This window comes from Erythrolamprus reginae, chromosome 8 (assembly GCF_031021105.1).
Source record: "Erythrolamprus reginae isolate rEryReg1 chromosome 8, rEryReg1.hap1, whole genome shotgun sequence".
Classification (NCBI taxonomy): Eukaryota; Metazoa; Chordata; class Lepidosauria; order Squamata; family Dipsadidae; genus Erythrolamprus; species Erythrolamprus reginae.
In genome coordinates, this window is record NC_091957.1 from 17,307,371 (window position 1) to 17,324,294 (window position 16,924).

Genomic DNA, 16,924 nt, shown 5'->3' on the forward strand with positions numbered 1-16,924 from the left:
CTGTCCCCTTTCTCCCTCCTTCCTTCCTAATTTTCCTCCTCTTGTCCCTCCCCCTTTCTTCCTTCTTTTCCTCCTGTCCTTCCCTTTCTCCTTCCTTCCATTTCCTTCTCTCTTCCTTCCCCTACCTTCTCCTCCTTTCTTCTCCTTCCTTCCTTTTTTTCCTCCTGTCCCTCCATTCTTTTTTTCCTTTTTTTACCTCCTACTCCTCCCCTCTTTCTCTTTCCTTCTTTTTTTCTTCTCCCTTTCTTCCTTCCCTTTCCTTTTCCCTTCTTTCTCCACCTCTTCCCTCCCCTTTCTCCTGCCTTCTGTTCCCTTTCATTAAAGGGGACTAGTTCTTTTTCACTGAACTATAAGCCACACTGAAGCGTCTCCAGATGAAATGTCAAAGATTAATTATATCTAAATAGATTTCTATTACATACTGTTTCTAGGATGTAGGAAAACAGAGTTGGGAGGGACCTTGGAGGTCTTCTAGTCTAATTCCTTGCTCAAGCAGGAGGCAATGTCAGACAGATGGCTGTCCAATCTCTTCTTAAAGACTTTCAGTGTTGGAGCACCCACAGCTCCTGGAAGCAAGCTGTTCTGCTAGTTAATTGTTCTAATGTTCAATTAATTGGCTGTGTATCAAGGGTGCTTTCACTTGGATTCCTGCGTTAAGCAAGAGGTTGGACTGCAAAGCACAGTGGACCCCCTCCGCACTCTCGGCTTCTGGGCTCCACTGGAGCCTTCTGGGCAAAAAAGGCACCTGAGCCTTCCTTTACCTGTAGTGCAGCTCAATCTGGATTGCCCCCTGGGACTGGCTGTTTTTCGAAGGCTGGAAAATGCAGCTGAAGACATTGGGGGTTCCCGCCGAGGCCCTCTGGCCGCTGTATCGCGTGTCGAAGGCCATCATGGAGTGGGAGACCAGGTTGATGGTTCGGGTTTGATTGGAGAAGCTCTCAAAGAGCAGCTTGGATTTTTTAAAGTCGAACCTAAACAAATTTGGAGGAGGGAGGCAGGGAGAGAGATAGGAGAGACAGAAAGAAAGGGAGGAGAGAGAGAGAAAGAAGAGACAGAAAGAGAGAGGAGAAAGAGAGAAGAAGAAAGAGAAAGACAGAAAGGGAGAAGAAAGAAAGAGAAGAGAGACAGAGAGAGGGAGAAGAAAGAGAAGAGATTGAGAGTTAGGAGGAGAAAAAGAGAGAGAGGAGAAAAGAAGAGAGACAGAAAGAGAAAGGGAGGAGAGAGAGAGAAGGCACAAAGAGAGAGAGGGAAGAGAGAGAGAAGAGAAGAGAGAGGCAGAAAGACAGAGGGTGAAGAGAGAGAGAGGAGAGAGAAAGAGAGTTAGGAGAAGCAGAAAGGAGAGAGAAAAAGAACAAGAGAGAGAGAGAGAGAGAGGAGGGGAGAGAAGAGAGAGAAAGAGAGGGAGGAGAGAGAAAAAGAGAGGAGTGAGGATAGAAAGGGAAAGAGAGAAAGAGAAATAGGAGAGGGAGAGAAGGGAAAGAGGTGGAGAGACAGAGAGAGACAGAAAGAGAGGGAGGAGAGAGCGAAAGAGAGTTAGGAGAGAGAAGGAGAGAGAAAGGGAAAGAGAGAGGAGAGGGAGAGATGAAGAGAGAGGCAGACAAAAAGAGAGAGAGGAGAGAAACAGAGTGAGTTTTCCCCAGATTAATCTTGATTAATCTGATTATCTTTTAATAATGATTATCTTGATTATCTTAAGGGACTGTTTTTCCCCTTGGGCCACTGAGCTGCTGAAAACCCAATTCTCACAGTGCTGTCCAATGTATTTGCCACCTATTATTTTATTTTATTTTGGAAACATTTATATATTTGCCTTACTTACATTACCACTGCTATAGTCCACTTACTACAATGCTGAGCATTTCCCCATGCAATACGGCCACAGCAGCTTTCTCCCCCGAGTGTTAAGATCCGCGAGGGGGGACCAATCATACCTGGCCAGGGAGCCTTGCTTGGACTGGGGGCTGGTCAGTTCCAGACTCACATTGACCATGTCAATGAGGAAGGACAGGCAGGTGTAAACTTCGCCACTCAGCACCGTCTGGAATTAGGAAAAAACATAAAGCTTTGGCAACAGATGCCTCCAGGCTTGGCTGAATTCCGGGTTGGGAAGGTCATTCCAATCCCAAAATCCAGTCTGACACCTTATGTAGCTCTCAACTTTTATTTTGCAGGTTTAATACGAGCAAGGGTGGCGCAGTGGTTAGAGTGCAGCAGTGCAGGCTCCTTCTGCTATCTGCTCTGCTGTAGTTCAGCGGTTTAACTCTCTCCACTGGCTCAAGGTCGATTCAGCCTTCTATCCCTTTGAGGTGGGTCAAACGAGGACCCGGATTGTTGGGGTAAAAGAGGCTGATTCCGTCAACCGCTTAGAGGGGCTGTCAAAGCGGGATATAAGTCTCAATGCTATAAGTGCTATAATACAAGGAAGGGACAGAAGGATAGAAGGCAGAAGAGAAGCTGAAAGAGGGAGGGAAAGAAGGAGAAAATGAGAGAGGAAGGGAAGGAGAGAAAGAGGAAGGGGGAGGAAGGAGGGGAGGAAAGAAAGTAGAGAGGGAGGGAGGAAGAGAGTAGACACAGAAAGAAGATGTAGAGGAAAGAAGGGAGGGGAGAAGGAGAAAAGAGAGAAGATAGATGAAAAGGTGGGGCAAGGAGGAAGTATAGCTGGAGGGAAGAAGAGGGAGGGGGAGAAAAGGAAGAAGAGAAGGGGAGGGAGAGAGGAAGTACAGCTGGAGGGAAGAAGAAAGGGTGGGGGGAGAAAAGGGGAAGGAGGGAGGAGAGAAGGAGAGAAGGAAGGAGAGAAGGGGAGTGGTGGAAGTATAGATAGAGGGAAGAAGAGAAGGAGGGAAGAAGAAAGGAAGGGAGGGAGGAGAGAAGGGTAGACAAGGAGGAAGAGAGAGAGGGAGAAAAGGAAGGAAGGAAGGAAGGAAGGAAGGAAGGAAGGAAGGAAGGAAGGAAGACCTAACCCAGGGACAGGTTGCTTCCTTTCACTGAGGGCTGAACTTTTTTTAAAAAATTCTTTCACTGAGGGCTGAGCTTTAATTTTTTTAAAAAAAAAACACCATCTCCACAATATAATAATGACATATTGTACACCACCCAGAGTCCAAAAGGAGTTAGGTGGCCTATAAGTCAATTAAATTAAATTACATTAAATATCCCAGCAAGTGCCCCTAAACCTTCCAAGTGACTTTCATGGTTATTTCCGGTTTAACCTTTTAGCACCCAGAACCCAAAATCATACTGCTGATATTTTAGAGGCATGTATGGACGACCTCCAGGGATCCCTGAACTGGAACATGCAACGAAACACACAACGAAAACCACAGAAATGCTCTCTCACATGTATTCTTGGGTCCTGCAGGTCGTAGGGCCGAATGAACTCCTCCACGGGTTCCCCCAAGTTATTCTCCAAGAGACCCCGGACCAGCTTGTATTTATTCAGATCCAAAGAACAGTGGACCGAAGAGACGATGCCGTGGACCGAGATATCCGGCACGGCGTGGCTGATCTCCCTGGATGGGGAGGGGAGAAAAAAAAGAATGCATTACCTTTCGTGGCATAACCATCATCGGAAAATACAGATCGCTCTCGATATACAGCTGCAACCCAAAACTCCTGTAGCTAAGCGGGGCCCTGGTTGAGTTGAGTTTGTTCCCTGTCTGACAAAACCTCCTTGCCGTGGTTGCTCGGTTAGTGGCGCTGAATCCCCACTGACTTTGATCGGCAGACGGTCGCAAAAGGGGGTCGGGTAACCCCGGGACATGGCAACAGTCATTAAGTACATGCCAGTGGCCAAGCGTCTGAGTTTGGATCATGTTATTTACCAAGCAGCAAAAAATACGGTATTTTTCAGAGTGTGTTAGTTTTACGGGAGGAAAATAGAAACATAGAAGATTGACGGCAGAAGAAGACCTGCTGGTCCATCTAGTCTGTCCTTATACTATTTCCTGTATTTTATCTTAGGATGGATCTATGTTTATCCCAGGCATGTTTAAATTCAGTTCCTGTGGATTTACCAACTATGTCTGCTGGGAGTTCATTCCGAGCATCTACTACTCTTTCCGTAAAATAATAATTTTTCACATTGCTTCTGATCTTTTCCCCAACTCACTTCAGATTGTGCCCCCTATATGTCTTGCTGTGTGAATGGAAATGAATGATTTTAAATATTGTTAAGAGTTTTTAAAGTTTTTTAGCTATATTAATTGGATTTTTTAGATATGTATATTGTTTATTGTTTTGATATGTTGTGAGCTGCCCCGAGTCCCTGGAGAGGGGCGGCCTACAAATCCAATTAATAAATAATAAATAAATAAACTAATGAAATGTAACTTGAGGACAATAAAAGGGGATGCTTGCTCTTTGTTCCAGAGTGCCTTCCGTCAAGACACCTCCTGCCTACAGACTCTTAGCATCATCCACAACAAAGGCACAAACTCACCTGTCCAGGTTCCTCTCCACTTGCAATTTCAGCCTGAACGGTTCCGTTAAGAGGCTGCCTCCTGCCTGCCGGATGACGAAAGACGGGAAGGTTAAATCCAGCGAAGCGTCTTGGGCAGGCTGGGAATACTCGCGGGGGTAGCGTTCCGCGGCGAAGATGTCCATGTCCTGCAGATCAACCATGATGCAGTCCAGGAGGCAGGTTTGTTGCTCTGTAAAAGAGAAGGCTTAATTTTGCCCTGCAGGAAGGGCTCGACATCCTAATGTTACCGTGCCGTATTTGACCGCAGGCGAAACCAGCTCTCACAAATTAAGAGGAACAATTTGGGGGAATGTGTGGAGAGAAGCAAACCTTTTTATGCATCCCAGAGTCCGGTTAGATCCCACAGAGTCGGCCTTCTACAGGTCCCGTCAGCCAGACAGTGTCATCTGGCGGAGCCTAGGGGAAGAGCCTTCTCTGTGGTGACCCCGGCTCTCTGGAATGAACTCCCTCCGGAGATACGTACCACTCACTCCCTCTTGGCCTTTCGTAAAGCTCTGAAGACCCACCTCTGCCGGCGGGCATGGAGGCCATGAGAGACGAGATTGTCTCCGGCCGATATTATGAATGATTGAATTGATGAATGCGCATGGCTGTATATGGGTTTTTTTAACATGTTTAGTAATTTTGTATAATTCTTTTAAAGTAATTTAGATTTCTTTATATATATTGTTGCATTTATAATGTTGTACGCCGCCTCGAGAAAGGTCAAAATTAAGCCTGTAAAAGAGCAGGCTTAATTTTTCCCGGCAGGAAGGGCTCAACGTCCTAACGTTACCATATTGTATTTGACCGCAGCCGAAACCAGCTGTCATAAATTAACAGGAGGAACAAATTTTGGGGGGAACATATGGAGAGAAGCTAACCCTTTTCAGGAGACAGGTAAGCTGCGGGGTACAACCTAGGTATAAAAATACAGCAGAGAGAGGACCAAGGATCCCACAGTCCTCCTCCTCCACCTTTAAACCCTCTACCTTATAGCATTGATGATGTTCCCTAGCTGAGTCGTGAAGCGTCGACAAGAAAACTACCAAGCTCAGAGGGTACCAAGGACCCCAAATTCACTTCCTTCTGCTCCTTGCAAACCCCACTCCCTTCTAGCACCAATGATGTTCCCTAGTTGGGTCACTATGTCTGCACTTCTATTTCTATTAGGTTTTTTTTCCTCATCATTCCTATCACCCATCTCCTCCTGCTTATGACTGTATGATTGTAACTTGTTGCTTGTATCCTTAAGATTTTCATTAATATTGATTGTTTCCTCATTGCTTATTTGACCTCTATGACAATCATTAAGTGTTGTACCTCATGAATCTTGACAAATGTCTCTTTTTCTTTTATGTACCCTAAGAGCATCTGCACCAAAGACAAATTCCTTGGGTGTCCAATCACACTCGGCCAATAAAGAATTCTATTCTATTCTATTCTGCATTCTATTCTATTGTATTCTATTCTCCATTCTATTCCATTTCATATTCTATTCTATTCCATATTCCATTCCATATTCTATTCTATTCTATTCTTTTTTTTAAACAAATTTTTATTTACAATTATAAATACAAAAATACAGAAAAGTACAATACAAAGGACAATACTAAAAATAAAATAAAATAAAGAAAATAATACATCAATTAAAAAAAAATTGAAAAAAATTCTATTCTATTCTATTCAACGTCTGACAGGAAACCACCAAGCTTGGAGAACAACAGGGTCCCCACAAATAATTAATTGAGAGCCACTCATATTCCTTATTAGCAGGACCCACCCAGAATTGATGCAACAGGCTGATGAGGAGGGAAGACCCTCTTAGTGGAGTAGCAGCTCGTTCACTTACCAGGATTATCCACTGACGACAAAGGAGGGGATGGGGTCGGATTTGCCCCAATTTCTGTGGCGTGCTCGCTATTCTGACCGGACTCTTTCGTGGGCAAACCATCCGAGAATTGGAGGGCCTTCTTGGATTCATCGCTACTCGGAGTCTTTTTCAGGTGGTGCTTTGGGGTCCCCAGCGGTGAGGAAAACAGAACAGGATCCTAATTAAGAGGAACTGTGTAAATTAGCAATTTGGTTTAAAAACAAAACCCCCGAGTCTTAACAGCAAGGCCCTTCATGTTGGGTGCACCGAGGTCCACCCATATTACGTCAACGCTCCACGAGCTGCACTGGCTACCGATTAGACTCCGGTCACAATTCAAGGTGTTATCACGTATAAAGCCCTACATGGCTTAGGACCTGACTATTTATGGAACCGTCTCCTGCCACATACCTCCCAGAGACCAATTAGATTCCACACGGTTGGCCTTCTCCAGGTCCCATCGACTAAGCAATGAAGGTTGGCGGGATCGCAGGGGAGGGCCTTCTCTGTGGCTGCCCTGGCTCTATGGAATCAACTCACCCCCGATGTCAGTACTCAGAGTGTCCAGGGGGGAAAGCATTTTGAAATCCCCTGATATTTCCCTGACATTCCCCTGTAATTTGCGATCTAGTTAAGGCGCGGTCGTAGATGACGTCATACCAAACGGCTAAGCCATGGAGAAATATCGGTAGCTAAGGAAGCAAGTTGTGACCACAGTTATGTTCATTTTTTCTTGACTCTGCCAGGCAGCGCGATCCTTTTTTAAAAAACATGGTTTTTCTCTGACTTTTAAACATTTTAATACAGTTTGTTTCCCCCCCCGATTTATTCCGTTTTTTTCACGAATTCCCTAATAATCCCCTGATACAGTATTTCTCAAACTCCTGATTTCCTTGATAATTCCCTGGTTTCCATGTTTTCCAGGTTTGCTGGACACCCTGCCAGTCACAATACAAGGTGTTGGTTAACACCTATAAAAACCTCCATGGCTTAGGACCAAACTATTTATGGGACGATCTCCTGCCACTAACATCCCAGAGACCTATTAGATCACAAAGGGTTGGTCTCCTCCAGGTCCCGTTGACTAAGCAATGCAGGTTGGCGGGACCACAGAGAAGGGTCTTCTCTGTGGCTGCCCCGGCTCTATGGAATCAACTCCCCCCCCATGTCCATACGGCTTCCACTCTGCTGGCCTGGGGGCTGTGAATCTATCACGGCCAAATTATGATTGATTGGTATGCAAGTTTGCTTTGATTATATTGCTCAATGGGTTTTATAATGGGGTTTTAAATAGTTTTTAGCATTTCATATTTGACTTTTTTCACTAACGGGTTGTATTTTTATATTGTTGTAAACTGCCCTGAGTCCTATGGGATTGGGCGGCATAGAAGTCACACCAAATAAATGGCCACACACACTGTCGAGAAACAGAAAGGAATGGCGTGACAGCTCACCTTATCTCTGAGCGAGAATGTAGCAGAAGGGCCTGCCATGAGGAAGCGGTTTTTGATTTTGAGTTTTCCCAGATTGGCTACGATAAGCTGGCTGGATTTGGAGCTTTCGGGAATAAGGAGGACGGGAGCACCAGCTTCGATGTCCAGAAGGATTCTGGCTGCTCGCTGGGCCTGGTCTCTCACCTGAAAGGGAGGAAGGAAGGAAGGAAGGAAGGATGTTTTAAAAAGCCATTGGTGGCTTTCCAAGTGATCTCAAGGAGAGGCATCCTGGTTGTGTTGGTCCCGGGGGCTTTTTCAAGAGGCAGCTGGACTTTCTTGGTGTTTCTCTTTGAAACTATAAACTGTAAATTAAACCTATACGGAACTAAACCTAAACTAAACTAAAATTACAACTAAACTAAACCAAAACTAAACTTACAACTGAACTGAACTAAACCTAAACTAAACTAAAATTACAACTAAACTAAACCAAAACTAAACTTACAACTGAGCTGAACCTAAACTGAACTAAACCTAAACTAAACCAAACCCAAATTTATAACTGAACTAAACCTAAACTAAACCAAACCAAAACTAAACTTATAACTGAACTGAACTAAAGTAAACTAAAATTACAACTAAACTAAACCAAAACTAAACTTACAACTGAACTGAACCTACTGAACTAAACCTAAACTAAACTAAAACTATAACTAAACCGAACTAAACCTAAAAGCTAAACTAAAATTAAAACTGAACTGAACCTAAGCTGAACTAAACCTCAACTAAACTAAACTAAAATTATAACTAAACTAAACCAAAACTAAAGTTACTGTATATCTGCACTAAACCTAAACTAAACTAAAATTATAACTAAACTGAACTGAACGTAAACTAAACTTATATCTGCACTAAACCTAAACTGAAACTAAAATTATAACTCAACTGAAATGAGCCTAAACTAAACTGAAATTATAACTGAACTGAACCAAACCCAACCAAAACTAAACCTAAACTAAAAAGCAAAGCAAAGCAAAGCAAAACGCCAGGAAGTCCTATTGCCTTTTTGGAAAAGCCCCTCTGGGAGATTTAAGGGAGAACATAAAGATAAATATCCATTTAGCCACCTGAAAGATCAGAGGATCTCTCCCTCCCAGGCAAACACCTCGGGGGAGTTTTGGAGGGGAGGCGCCTTGCGCCACTCACCGTCTGGCCCTCCACGGCTGCCCTCTGGCGGCCCAGGACATCCTGCAGCTGCGTGAAATGCTGGATGAAGGAGATGACCTCTGCTTGGAAACGCTGGGTGTGAATGTACTGCACCGACGCCATCCGCAGGCTGACCCGCACGTCACACTCCCTCTGAAGGGACACATCCGGCCGGCCGTACCTTGGGGGGGGGGGGGGGGGGAACAGACAACCCACATGCTTCTGTTTTTGTTTTTGTTTTTTAAACCCAACAGGATTTATATACAGTGATACCTCGTCTTATGAACCCCTTGTCATCCGAACTTTTCGAGATACGAACACGGGGTTTAAGATTTTTTTGCCTCTTCTTCCGAACTATTTTCACCTTACGAACCCAAGCCGCTGCCGCTGGGATGCCCCGCTTCCGGACTTCCATTGCCAGCCGAAGGCTTCCCTCGCTGGAAACCCCACCTCTGGACTTCTGTTGCCAGCGAAGCGCCCGTTTTTTCGCTGCTGGGATTCCACTGAGGCTGCCCTCCATGGGAAACCCCACCTCTGGACTTCCGTGTTTTTGCGATGCTGCAGGGGAATCCCAGCAGGGGAATCCCAGCAGCGCAGAAATGAGCACTTCGCTGGCAACGTAAGTCTGGAGGTGGGGTTTCCCAGCGAGGGGAGCCTCAGTGAAATCGCAGCATCGCAAAAACACGGAAGTCCAGAGGTGGAGTTTCCCATGGAGGGGAGCCTCAGGGGAATCCCAGCAGCGCAAAAACGGGTGCTTCGACTGGCAAAAGGGGTGAGTTTTGGGCTTGCATGCATTAATCGCTTTTCCATTGATTCCTATGAACCTTTCACCTTACGAACCTCGTCCCGGAACCAATTAGGTTCGTAAGACAAGGTATCACTGTATTCTGGATCTTTGATTGGAATACTGTGGATGCTGTGCTTGTATCAGGTCTGCAAGGCAAAGGCCGAGAGGTCTGGGAGCCGGTCAGTGTTTGTCCCGGCCTTCAGAAGACGGGAGAGTGGGCACAAAAGAGAGCTTTGGGGAGCCATGCTGGGTCCAGGAAGTGGAGTAGGAGGGGCATGGGTGTGTGTGGACTGGATTTGGGGAGGGAGGGAGGGAAGGAAGGAAATAGGATGGGAGGAAATAGGGAGTGAAGGAGATGGGAGGGAGGGAAGGAAGGAAAGAAATGGGAGGGAGGGAGGAAAGGAAGGAAGGAAAGGAGGGAAATAGGATGGGGGAAAGAGGGAGTGAAAGAAAGAAGGAGATGAGAGGGAGAAAAGGAAGGAAGGAATGAAGGAAAATGGGAGGAAGGAGGGAGTGAAGGAAAGAAGGATATGGGAGGGAGGGAAGAAAGGAAGGAAGGAAATAGGATGGGAGAGAGGGAAGATAGGAAGGAGGAAGAAAGGAGAGAAGGAAGATGGGAGGAAGGAGGGAGTGAAGGAAGGAGATGGGAGGGAGGGAGGGAAGGAAGTAAGGAAGGAGGGAGGGAAATAGGATGGGAGAGGGAAGGGAGGAAAGAGGAAGGGAGGGCAGGAAGGAAGAAGGAGAGAAGATGGGAGGAAGGAATGAGTGAAGGGAGAAGGAAGGAGGTGGGAGGGAGGGAAGGATGGAGGGCAAAAGGGTGGGAGAGAGGGAAGGAAGGAGAGAAGGAAGGAGATAGGAGGAATGGAAGGCAAGAGGGAAGGAAGATGGGAGGAAGGGAAGAAGGAAGGAAGGAAGGGAGGAGATGGGTGAGGAAAGGAAGATGGGTAGGAGGGAGGAAAAAGGGAAGGAAGGAAGGCTTGTTCCCACCAGGATATGCCTCAGTTGCTCAGAAAATAGCAGGTAATCATTAGTCTCCAAGATCCTGTATCTCCAGGATCAAATGACCCCTTGCTAGTTTCCTGAGCCACCAGCCATCATACCACATTTTCCATCTCCCCCCCCCCCCCCGTCCCCAATTCATGTGTTAACCAAAACGGGGTCCTGGCAAAAATGTTGACAACAACAACAATAACAACACAAAAACCCTGAGAAGAACCCAGGTAAGAAAAAGGAGATTCCACCACCTACTTGTGGATGTGGAAGATGAGGGCTTCTTGCCCGCTGGTGGTGAAGCGTTCTCGGTACAGCTCTCCGTGGGAGGTCAGATCGCTTAGGGACAAACTCCCGATGCTGCCCCGGAAGGTCAAATCCCCTTCTGCAAAATTGCAAGATTAAAATAATAATAATAATAATAATAATAATAATAATAATAATAATAATTTATTTATACATAGTGATAATCTGTTATCCTTTATTTGTCCATAGCAGTCATCTTTCTAATTTCTACCTCTATGGTCTAACCATGAATAAAACAAATCTCATGTTAAAAAAATATTCTATATCTTTCTTATCCCTTATCGTTACTTTACTATCTGTTTCTGTGTCTTCTAGGTTTTTTTAAAGAAATTATATTTCCATCTTTAGGAGTTTCCTCATGTTCCCAATACTCAAAACACAATTCTCGCTGCTGTCAAGACATGTAATATTAAATATGTATTCCCTTTGTTTTATTTTTCTGATATTATGCCTAACAAGAATATTTCTGGCTTTAAGCTTGTATGTTGCTTTCTGGTTTTTTTCTAACCAGGTAAGTATTTTCATTCTCTTTTTTTTTTTTTGCGTTGTTCACGGTAAAGTTTTAAACTCCTCTGGTTTATTGCCTAAAATCAACATTATGCTTGTTGTGCCTTAAAAGAGCCCACCTGGGGCCAGGCTATCATTATCAGGTCAATTTTTCCGTTCTGAAGTTGGAGGAGGAATAAATTTAGAGAGGTCTGAATCTTTATTTCTTTTCTGTTGGGATTTTAAATGTCAATTCCCTTCCATTTTTCATGGGATGCTGTCGATGGGGAGAAACCATTTGCTATGTAGTTATGGGGGAGTGATTTTTTTTAAAAAACGGATTTTAAAGGTAGGACACAAAACCCTCATGGATGACTAAGTTGACCAACTCACACCTTGCAGGTCAATTAAGACTCACCTGTCGTCTCCACGTGGGTGACGAGCTTGGATACGTTGGCTTTGGCTAGTTCGTTGGTGGCCTTATTCAGCACCATGGACAGAGAGTGGACCTGTTGAAGCAGAAAGACTCCCCATCAGATGGCCAACTAGCTCAAGATCCTCTTTTAAAAAAAAATAATAGTAGCAATCTAGGACAGATAGTCCTTGTCATATGACTGTATAATGGAGCCCCAAATTTATATTATAAAATGAGAAAGATGCTCAGTGAGTCTTGAGCCATTTTATGACTTTTCTTGCCATGTTGGTTAAGTGAATGTGAATATTCTTCCTCCTCTCCCTCCTCTTCTTCCTCCCCTTGCTCCTTGTCCCCCTCCTCGTCTTCCACAACCCCCTCTTCCCTCCCCTCATCTCCTCCTCCTCCCCCTCTTCTTCCTCCTCCGCCTAGGCCTCCTCATCCCCCTCTACCCTCCCCTCTTCTTCTCCTCCTCCCCCTCTTCTACCTCTTCCTCTTCTTCCTCCTCCCTCCCCTTCTTTTCTCCTCTTCTCTTCCTTCCACTCCTCCTCCTCTTTCCCCTCTTCTTCTCCTCCTCCCCTCCTCCTCCTCCCCTCTTCTTCCTCCTCCTCCCTCCCCTCCTTTTCCTCCTCCTCCTCTTCTTCCTTCCCCTCCTCCCCCTCCTCCTTCCCTCCCCTCCTCCTCCTTTTCCTCCTCCTCCCTCCCCTCTTTTTCCTCCTCTTCCTCTTCTTCCTCCCCCTCCTCCTCCCTCCCCTCCTCTTCCTCCTCCTCCCTCTCCTCCTCTTCTCCTCCCTCCCTCCCTCCTCCTCCTCTTCTTTTCCTCTTCCCCCTCCTCATTATCAGAGAGGCAAAAATGCTCCCCCCATGGCCACACCCACTCAGGAACCAGGCAGAGAAACCCTTGCTAAATTATTTTGAAGGCCCCCCCCCCAAGATTACAGCCATTATAACGATGCCCTGTGCTTGCCAACGGTGTGGGGATAACCCCCCTCTCCTACCTTCAGGTCCAATTTGGAATTGACGGCCTCCTCCTGCGCCTCACCGTCTGCCGAGGGAGTCAACTCCGATTTGGCGGCCTGCTGGACGTCGCCGCCCGGCACGTTGACGCCGTGGTTCTCGGCCGTGGACCCGATGCTGAAGAAATCCAGGATGACCACCCAGGTCTGCAGGGTGACGAGGACGTCCAGGCAGTTGAAGTCGATGTCCACGCTGCGGTTGATCCGGTCGTAGCGGGAAGAAAACTCCGGGTGCTTCCGGTCCACCAGGAGGACGTTGATGTGGACCAGCGAGTCGTCGAAGTCGCTCCTTCCGGTGGGCACGGCGGTCAATTCTCTGGCGGTGGGGGAAGGCGGCGGGGTCAGCGGGCAGCAGCCCTCCTCCTCGGCCCCTCCGTGGTGGGGCTTCGGCTGGGCGGGGCAGACAGGCCGCTGGTAGAACTGGAAGACGTTGGGGGCTTCCTCCATGTGAGAAGGGAGAGAACGGGGCATGTCCGGATACTCCACGTTGGAGACCAAGGGGCAGGACTGGGAGAGGTACTCTTTGTGGGTCAGGTTGGAAGGTTTGGGGGCCCCGTGGGACACCATGAGGTTTCTGTAGGGGGACTCTGGATCCTTCACCAGCAGGTCTTCCATCAGCAGGGAGCGTAAAGTGGTCTGGATGGACAAGGTGTGAGGGTGGTCCTTGGAGAACTCCACATCGAAATCCTGGAAGGTCAAGCTGACCAGGCCTTGGGCCCCCAGGGTCAGGTCGCCGCTAAGCTGGACCTGCAGCTGGGCGATGTGAAAGGTGGCTTGGATCTGAGTGAACGACCGGGAGGCGTCCTGGACCGGCGGGACTTTGGCCTCGGGATAGGTCGAGTGGGTGAAGAAGCCGTTCTCCTTCCGGCCCGAGGAGAAATCGGTGCTGAGGCTCCGGAGAGAGGCCGAAGGGGAAGCCAAGCTGGAGTAAGTGGACGACGGGAAGCTGGAAGGAGGCTTGGTCAGGTCCTCGGTGCAGACCAGGTTGTCCAAGGTCTGCATCACCTGCTCGTAGACATGCTTGGCCAGAATCACCTGTGTGGTTCGGAAACAAGAGCAAGGTGAGCATTTTGAACTTTAATAAATAAATGTAATAAATGCTTTATTGTTGTTGTATGTATGAGGGTTGCCCAGAAAGCAATGCACCACATTTTTTTTTCTCGGCCTAGAGTAAGGGTATGAAAGCGAAACTTTAGATGCTAATAATAATAATAATAATAATAATAATAATAATCATCATCATCATCATCCTCATCCTCCTCCACTGGAACTTGTGCCAGAACTACCATTTACCAGTGGCAAAGAACTGGTGGGATCATAAGCCTAGAAAAGTGGTCGAAAATGAGCAAGCAAAACTACTATGGGACTTCCAACTTCAGACTGACCGAATTCTGAAGCATAACACACCAGACATTGTGATCGTGGAGAAAAAGAAAGTATGGATCATCGACATCCCAATCCCAGGAGACAGCAGAATTGAGGACAAGCAGCTAGAGAAATTAGTGAAATAAGAAGATCTAAAAATAGAGCTGCAACGACTCTGGCATAAGCCAGTGAAAGTGGTCCCAGTGGTACTTGGCATGCTGGGCGCAGTGCCAAAGGATCTCAGCGGACATTTGAAAACCATCGGAATTGACAAAATCTCCATCTGTCAATTGCAAAAGGCGACTTTACTGGGATCGGCAAACATAATTCGCCGCTACATCAGGCAGTCCTAGGTGCTTGGGAAGCGCCCGACTGGTGATGAAATACGAAATCCAGCATAGTGATCTCGTTTGCTGTGTTGTACTGACATAATAATAATAATAATAATAACAACAACAACAACAATTATTATTATTATTAATTAGATTTGTATGCCGCCCCTCTCCAAGGACTCGGGGCGGCTCACAACAATAATAAAATACAATGAACAGTGGTACAGTAAACAGCAAACAAATAAACAGATAACAGATATCTGAATTAAGGATGTTGAAACTATAGAAAAAGTGAAGGGAAGATAACAAAGATGGTTAGGAAACTAGAGGCTAAAACATATGGTTTTTTAATATTTAATATTTAATATTTAATATTTAAGAATGTAAAAAAAAATGTAATTTTAAACAAATATTATTATTGTTATTATTTTTACCTGCAGAGGGTTGACGAACTTCCCTTCAATCCTCATCAGGCTCGAAAGGTTGACGTTGTCGCTCAGGGAGAAGACCAGCTCCGTGCTGGGCTCAACTGGGATCTTCTCCAGGATGAACTGGATGGTGGCGTTATTTAGAATGTGGAAAGCTGGGAGGGAAGGGACTTGTGTGAAATAGTTGAAAACAGCCAGCCTCAGAAAGCACAACGGATCGCACAGTCCTCCTCCTCTTTCTCCACTCCTTATCTTCTCTTCCTCCTCCTCCTCCTCCTCTTCCTTCAAACCTCACTCCACTCTAAACACTGATGATGCTATCTAGTTGGGTCATGAAATGTCAGCAAACCTCCCCACCAATCTCAGAGACCACCAAGAACCCCATATTCCTCCTCCTCCTTCCTTTCCCCCTTCTCTGCTTACTTCTCCTCCCTTCTTCAGCTTCATCCCTTCTTCCTTTCTCTTCTTCCCTCCTTTCCCTTCCTTCCTTCTTCCTCTTCCCCCTTTTCTCCTCCTCTTCCTCCTCCTCCTCTCCTCAAATCTTTATTCCCTTCTAGCATTGATAATGCCACTTACTTGAAACATAGAAACATAGAAGATTGACAGCAGAAAAAGACCTTCCTGGTCCATCTAGTCTGCTCTTATACTATTTCCTATATTTTATCTTAGGCTGGTCCTATGTTTATCCCAGGCATGTTTACATTCAGTGACTGTGGCTTTACCAACCACGTCTGCTGGACGTTTGTTCCAAGCATCTACGGCTCTTTTGGTCAAATCATATTTTCTCACGTTGCTTCTGATCTTTCCCCCAATGAACCTCAGATTGTGCCCCCTTGTCCTTGTGTTCACTTTCCTATTAAAAACACTTCCCTCCTGAACCTTATTGAACCCTTTAAGAAATTTAAATGTTTTGATCATGTCTCCCCTTTGCCTTCTGTCCTCCAGACTATACAGATTGAGTTCATTGAGTCTTTCCTGATAAGTTTTATGCTTAAGACCTTCCACCATTTTTGTAGCCCGCCTTTGGACTCATTCAATTTGATCCATATCTTTTTGTAGGGTCATGAAACATCTGCAAAAAACCCACCAAGCTCAGAGATGACCAACGACTCCACACTCCTCCTCTTCTCCCTTCTTCCCTTTCATTTTTTCTCTTTCCTTCTTTCTCCTTTTCCCCCTCCCCTTCTCCGCAAAACCCGCTCCCTTCTAGCATTAATAATGCCACCTAATCCAATCCCTCAAGCTCAGAGAGCACCAAGGATCCCACAACAACAACAACAAGCCCAGTTGCTGAACTCAAAAACTCTTGCTGGATGACTGACAATCCTCACTGATGCATATCTATTGATTTATGTGTTGAATTTCTAGGCCGCCCTTCTCCAACAGACTCATGGCGGCTTATATAATAAAATCAAGTACAAAGATACAAAATGCAAGAAACCCAATATAAAATCTAATCTAAACCCCCAACCAATTAAAACCATTCAACTAAACTCCAATCACAACCATACTTTTAAAAGGCTGTCAAGACTGAGAAGCGTTGGCTGAAATCAACAACATTTAAGAGCTTCCCATATCCTTTCGTAGGCCATTCAATTCATAATTTAAAACAATAAACAACAACAACAACCAGAGTTGGAAGGGACCTTGGAGGTCTTCTAGTCCAACCCCCTGCTTAGGCAGGAAACCCTACACCACTTCAGACAGATGGTTATCCACCATCTGCTTAAAAACTTCCAGTGTTGGAGCATTCACAACTTCTGGAGGCAAGCTGTCCCACTGATTAATTGATTTAACTAATTTCTCCTAAGTTCTAAGTTGCTTCTCTCCT

At 45.9% G+C, this 16,924-nt stretch overlaps 1 protein-coding gene across 2 annotated transcripts in view; it reads right to left on the bottom strand.

Moving 5' to 3' along the window:
• The window catches only part of VPS13D (vacuolar protein sorting 13 homolog D), a 132,183-nt gene that overhangs the window by 86,037 nt on the left and 29,222 nt on the right, over positions 1-16,924 (bottom strand). For both annotated transcript variants that reach the window (XM_070759063.1, XM_070759061.1), the window contains exons 20-30: positions 15,100-15,248; positions 12,951-14,003; positions 11,959-12,049; positions 11,007-11,133; positions 8,972-9,152; positions 7,787-7,969; positions 6,312-6,510; positions 4,439-4,649; positions 3,338-3,509; positions 1,932-2,038; positions 762-971 (exon numbers count right to left, since the gene is read on the bottom strand). In XM_070759063.1, coding sequence (XP_070615164.1) covers positions 762-971; positions 1,932-2,038; positions 3,338-3,509; positions 4,439-4,649; positions 6,312-6,510; positions 7,787-7,969; positions 8,972-9,152; positions 11,007-11,133; positions 11,959-12,049; positions 12,951-14,003; positions 15,100-15,248 — 2,683 coding nt within the window. The remainder of the gene's footprint in view (positions 1-761; positions 972-1,931; positions 2,039-3,337; positions 3,510-4,438; positions 4,650-6,311; positions 6,511-7,786; positions 7,970-8,971; positions 9,153-11,006; positions 11,134-11,958; positions 12,050-12,950; positions 14,004-15,099; positions 15,249-16,924) is intronic.